The 5,969-nt window shown below is 40.3% G+C and overlaps 1 protein-coding gene across 1 annotated transcript in view; it reads right to left on the bottom strand.

Annotated features, from left to right (window-relative positions):
- Positions 1-912: 912 nt before the first annotated feature.
- Pasd1 (PAS domain containing repressor 1) overlaps positions 913-5,969 on the bottom strand; it is a 19,855-nt gene continuing 14,798 nt past the window's right edge. The window contains exons 11-16 of the mRNA XM_021153456.1: positions 5,337-5,749; positions 3,598-3,747; positions 3,059-3,193; positions 2,887-2,972; positions 2,029-2,431; positions 913-1,550 (exon numbers count right to left, since the gene is read on the bottom strand). Of these exons, the coding sequence (XP_021009115.1) occupies positions 1,443-1,550; positions 2,029-2,431; positions 2,887-2,972; positions 3,059-3,193; positions 3,598-3,747; positions 5,337-5,749 (1,295 nt within the window). The 3' untranslated portion in view covers positions 913-1,442. The remainder of the gene's footprint in view (positions 1,551-2,028; positions 2,432-2,886; positions 2,973-3,058; positions 3,194-3,597; positions 3,748-5,336; positions 5,750-5,969) is intronic.

The raw sequence follows: 5,969 nt of genomic DNA, 5'->3' as shown, positions 1-5,969 counted from the left end.
CTGGGCAGATGTAGCAAGGGAAACAGCCAAACCAGGAAACTCGACATGTCTCATCATTTACCCAACAACCTAATAATGTGAAGGCAACTGTGCTCAGATGTCCCAGGGCTGTTCCAGGAGGAACCACCAAGAACAGCCACATTCTAAACAGTGAAGGAAAGCAATCATCCCCACAGGTGGCCTCTGGGCTCCTGGAATTCTCATGCCTCTCTCTCTGAGACTTGCTCAATCTGACTGCTGCATTCAGCAGTCCTGTGCTTTGTGAGTAAAGTGTCCTGTTCTTCCATGACCTATTCTGCAGCAGAAGACCAAGTACTAAAGTCACTTTCCAAATACAGAGCTTTACTTATGATTGTGAGAACTATACCTGATGTATAGGAAGCCAACAGGAACTCCAAAGTCACTCTGGTACCAGGGTGGTGGAGTAGCTATCAAAAGCCACTGCCATACTCCTGTCCTCAGAACCATAATCACCTCTCAGAGACCTTATCTCCTAATCCATCACATTGGAGGTTAAGGACCCCAGTGAATTTAGGGAGCACAGAAACATCCCTTTTCTAACACTCTGGTATAAACCATATGCCTGGAGGTGTGTCAGACTACTCTTGGTCGTTTCCTTGGTTTGTTTACTTTAAGAGTAAGGTGGAGACAGCACACACATAAAAACAAACGAACCAAACGAAAAGGCTCCACTCAGGAGAAGTGCCTAGACTCATAGCCACACACAAGAGTAGCAGCCAGTGATATTTGTAAGTGTGGCAAAAAATGCTAATACAATAGGAAAAAGGTATTGCATGAGATGTTTAGCTCTAGAACATGGGCTCTTCATCAGGACATAAGCATGGTCCAGCAAGTCAGTAATATACTTAGGATATCAAAGTCAACCACACAGACACAAGACTTGTGGTGAAGCATAGTTTTTATTAAGTAAAGATGTACACTATTTTGAACAGATATTAGTTTCTCACAATTGGATACCCATTTAACATAGGGTATGAAGTATCACGGAGCTACAGAAGAGAGGTAGAAATAAATCAAAAAACAAGGGCCCAGAATTTGGGGGAAGGGCATGATAGAACAGCTTTTCCCCCATGCATTGTACAGTTTTGTAGTATTTTTAACATTGTCAAGAAAATATATAGGGCCCTGGCATTCTGCCCACTAAAGTCAGCTTGCCACAATGAAAGCACATATGCATATACACAAAGTGGTATTTGGCAAGCAGGGCCAGGGAATACTTGTTATCTATCACACACCAAGTTGGATGTAACAGTCTACTTCTGCAGCACTATTTCCACAAACTATGCTTGAGAATAACCACAACCTTAATTTACAAGTAACGGAATATAACCCACCCACCCTCTCCCAAAGGGACTCTGACCATTTTGTATGTCCCTTTCCCACACAGACCATGGAGGTCTGTCTTAAGCCTCATCTTCCCCTCATGGGCGAGGATTGGTGTCCTCTTCAGCCTGAAAGTAGCCAATGTGATCTTGTCCAGGGGGAAGAAAGCGTGGCCTGTTCTCTCTTCCGTGGTCAGAAGAGGCATTCTGAAATAAAAAAGGGTGGGGGGGGGAGAGTGGTGAACTTAAATACTTGGCTACAGTTCTTCCACTAGGTAATCTATGCTGGGGAAGACAGAAAGTAGGATTTTACTTTAGAACCACCCATCTAGCTCAGTTATATACAGATCCCAGTAGACAATGGCTTTACTCAGCAGTGAGTTCTACATGTGTAACTTCCTCAAATTGATAATGCTTCAAGTCTGCATTTCAAACACAGACTATATTTCTGTGGTGTTTCCCTTATGAAGAAGAGGCCCAGAATCATTCTAAATTCAAAATAAAAAGCTATAGAATATCTCCACTCTATAATATTGATTCTCTCTTTGGCTGTAAACCCAAGAGTGGGCCTTTATTCTATAGATGCATCAAATTTTCTGAGGATTCCAGGCCAGGCATTTTTAAGTCAAGACTGTGAGATGATTGAGAACCCTAACCCTAAGCCTGATGATTGAGAAGTACTTACACGTGGCATTGCTGATGGGTGGCATGCTGCTGCTGATACTTGTGACACTGATACTTGATGTGAAGTTGTCGATGGTTGACGTGTTACTGCAGATGCTTGATGTGATACTGCAGATGCTTGGTATGATGGTAAAGATGCTTGGCATGACGGTAAAGATATTTGACGTGACGGTAAAGATACTTGACATGACGGTAAAGATACTTGACATGATGGTAAAGATGCTTGGTATGATGGTAAAGATGCTTGGTATGATGGTAAAGATGCTTGGCATGATGGGAAAGATACTTGGCATGATGCTTGGCATGATGCTGTCAATGTTTGATGTGATGCTGCCATTTCTTGGCATGATCTTGATGAGTGATGCAGAACTGGAGGAGCATGATCAACAGGATCCTCCCAATGTCTGTAAGAGAAGAAATTTGGAGCAGTGACGTAAGTCAAAGAATGATGGCTCATGAGAAATTGTCCATGCTACATATAATCTGATCCGGGTTTATATATTATTGGCTCTTCACAGCATGTAACAAACATCTTACATCTACCTCCCTAGTTTGCATAGCCAATGCCTTCATTCCAGAAAAGTTAAAGAATGGGCATGAAACTGGGAAGTTACTCAGCTGTGGTTAATAAAGTCTTCTCTACAAACACCCTGTGCTGAGAATCTAAACTTGAGCAATGAAGCCAAATGATTTCAAGGTTTATATTTGAAGTCTCTAGCTTTGAGGTTGTCTTGTCTAGGCTTTATGTGTGAAAGATCCTCCATTCGAGCAGTAGGTTCTCAGATAGGCACTACACAGCCAGGAACAAGGGGGAAATGCAGTGGCCTTCACCCTTCTTCCCATTCAATCTATCTCTTACCTATGCATCTCATTTTGTGAACGCTCAGAGTTATTTCCAAAAAAATTCATGGCGCGTGGCCCCACGTCATCAATAACAGTCACCACCTGTAAAAACCAACATGGTTATTGTGAAAAGATACAGGTGCCATACATCTCCTTCTTGACATCTCAGGCTTGGACCACCCCTGTACCTGCTCTCGTGGACGATATACACGAGGTCCTTGTCCTTGCCCAGTTTGTTGCTGCCCCGGCCGTTCATATGGTAAGTTTCGAAGCAACTCAATACGTTGGGCCAACTCATATTCACATTGTTCTTGCTCTCGGTCCTGCAGGTATTGATGTGTCAAAAAAAAAAAAAACCATAAAAGTAACTCGATGTCTTACAAAGCACCACTATCCCCAAGAAATGAACTTAACATTCAAATGAATTAAAAAATTATATAAGTCTGGTCTCTGTCCTAAGGGCTATTGGAACTACTGACTGCTTCGATAGCACACTATTCACAGACATGCCCCTGGGTTACAGACTTCTAAGAATCCAAAATACCCACACAATCATGTGTATATTATCTAACCTGTATTCAGGTCTACCTGGAACAGATAGTTTTCACTTTCTGGGGCAACTCAACTATAACAGATGGAGTAGGCTAACCAAATAAACCAAGCAATCCAACTTCTTAAGAAAATGAAATCTCCTTTCAGTTATAAAGGTAAAATGAACTTTCCATACCTCCTCTTCGATATCTATGTAAGAAGGCAGCTCATCGTGGAAGGATCGGCTGATACTCAGATCATACACCTGTGTCATTACTCGTGGGCCACTGAGTTGAGCAAACCTTTCCCCCAAAAGTGGACGATGGAATTGATATGTTCTCCTTGGCTGCATTGTAAGGACACAAAATTACAAAGACCTGCTGTTAGTCCTTGCTTTTTCTTTTTCTTTTTCTTTCTTTTCTTTTTTTTTTTTTTGGCTTTTAAATCATATTTATTGTTTCAGTCCTAAGAAGCAACATTTTTATTATTCTTATTTTTATGAATTAAAAAGATATATATACAGTTTGATAGCTTTAAGTAGCTTACCAGAAGTGGGAGTGGGTGGGTAGGGGATTGGTAGGGAGGGTCTGGGGAACTTTTGGGATAGCATTGGAAATGTAGATGAAGAAAATACCTAATTAAAAAGATTTTTAAAAAAAGAAATTCAGCATCATCTTTGGCTGCAAAGAAAGTTCCAGAAAAACTGGCATACATGAGTCCCTGTCTCAAAAATAAAATAAATAAAAGATAAACATATGTATTTGTGCAAATACCAACAAATAAACATAACATCATATATGAGGTTTTTCTTTACAAAACAGGGCTTTTCTGGATACATTATCATCCGACTACAACTTACTCTTGGCACTTAACAAAACAACAGCTACTCTGGTAAACAGCTATACACTAGCATAACCAGAAATCATTCCAGATCTGCTTGCTTTTTCTTAATGCACCAAACACAGTGAACATGGAGAGGGATTGCCTACTCAAGCCCACAGGAAACCCCAGTTATATAGATGCTACATTGGCTTCTGCTAAGACCTGCCTGGACTCTCACCTCCTGTACATAGCTAGATTGCAGACCTATTACTGGTTATTTAAAGAATTTAAAACCATATCTACACTGAGAATTTAACTGTGTACTAATTCAAAACAAAGAAAAAAACCCCAAAACATTTCAGTTTAAGGACTTTTTAAAAAGGATAAATGTATTCACATAAATTTCCTTATAAATAGTTCAAAGAAATTTCATGGTACTCCAAAAAAATCCCTGAAAGGCAAGAGGTCTTTTCAAAAATGAAGACACCAAGGCTCAGGAATTTGCCATCGTCATACTGCTACGGCTAAATTAAAACACCTATCTATATTTTATGTTTTCATTCTATGAAGATTGCTTTGGACATTGGGGATGGGGTACCTGCTTTTTGGACTAGTAAGAGAGACAAACCATTCTCCATAACTGATATAAACTCATTTCCTTGCTTGACCATCCTGTATATTTAAGAACCCTATCTTTAAAAAAAATCATTATCCAACATGGTTATATCCATAATCACAAGGATAGAATAGATGTAGCCCAGAAGAGGGAAATAATCCTAGCTTATGCTGCTGTTTTCTGAGGGGAAGGTTGGTATAAATTTTCAAAAAAGCTGTCTTCTCTTAAGATGGTTAGCATTCATCCACACATGAGGAAAATCAGGACCAGTAGAAATCCAGAATTTTCATACCAGCTCAACTTCCTACTTGCATCAAATATTCTCTGAAGCACAAAACATTCTTGTATATTTGAAAAGTTAGTATATTAGTAACTATAAAGTATTCCTGGGCAAACAAAGTGAATTTAAGCTTGACAATGTTAGACATACCAAAAAATGCATTTTAAAAGACTTTCAGATGTACCTCAGCATTACCGGCCCACAAATTTATACGTACTATGGGTTCCACCACAGCCTCTGGGCGCACAGCCCGCAATGGTGTGGTTGGACATAATGGGACAGCCTCAGGTGCCTTTTGATCTTCTTGTTCTTGGACCTTAATGGCTTCTTGGATCTTCGGGTCATTCTTCTCTTCAGTATCTTCTATTATTATACAGCTGTCATCATCATCGTCTGAAGAAGCATCCTGACGTGCAGAATCTTCATCAATTACATTTTCTTTAATAGTGCAGACCTTTGTCTCTTCCAAGGGTTTCTTCACATCCTCTTCAGTGAATTCTCCTTGTTCTAGAGAGGCCTCTTCTTCTTGGCTGTCAATAAGGAGGAATTCTGGACCCACTTCAAATTCCATGTCCTGGGGCTCGAGCATGTTTTTTGGCTCTATCACATACCCCTGTCCAGATGTAGGGGCTAAGGAAGGAAGCACAGAGGAGATTATGACAAAACAGTAAAATGTGGCAAACAAACAAACAAAAAGCAAGTGAATAATAGGAATTCAATAGGAAGGAGAATTGGCACATTTCTAGTCAGGATTTCTAGAATGTATAAGACTAGTGACTGCTAGCCAGGTGTGGTGGCTCACACCTTTAATCCCAGCACTTGGGAGGCAGAGGCAGGTGGATTTCTGAGT

This window comes from Mus caroli, chromosome X (genome assembly GCF_900094665.2).
Source record: "Mus caroli chromosome X, CAROLI_EIJ_v1.1, whole genome shotgun sequence".
Taxonomy (NCBI): Eukaryota; Metazoa; Chordata; class Mammalia; order Rodentia; family Muridae; genus Mus; species Mus caroli.
Note: the sequence above shows the minus strand (reverse complement) of the source record. Positions and strands in the feature narration are given on the sequence as shown.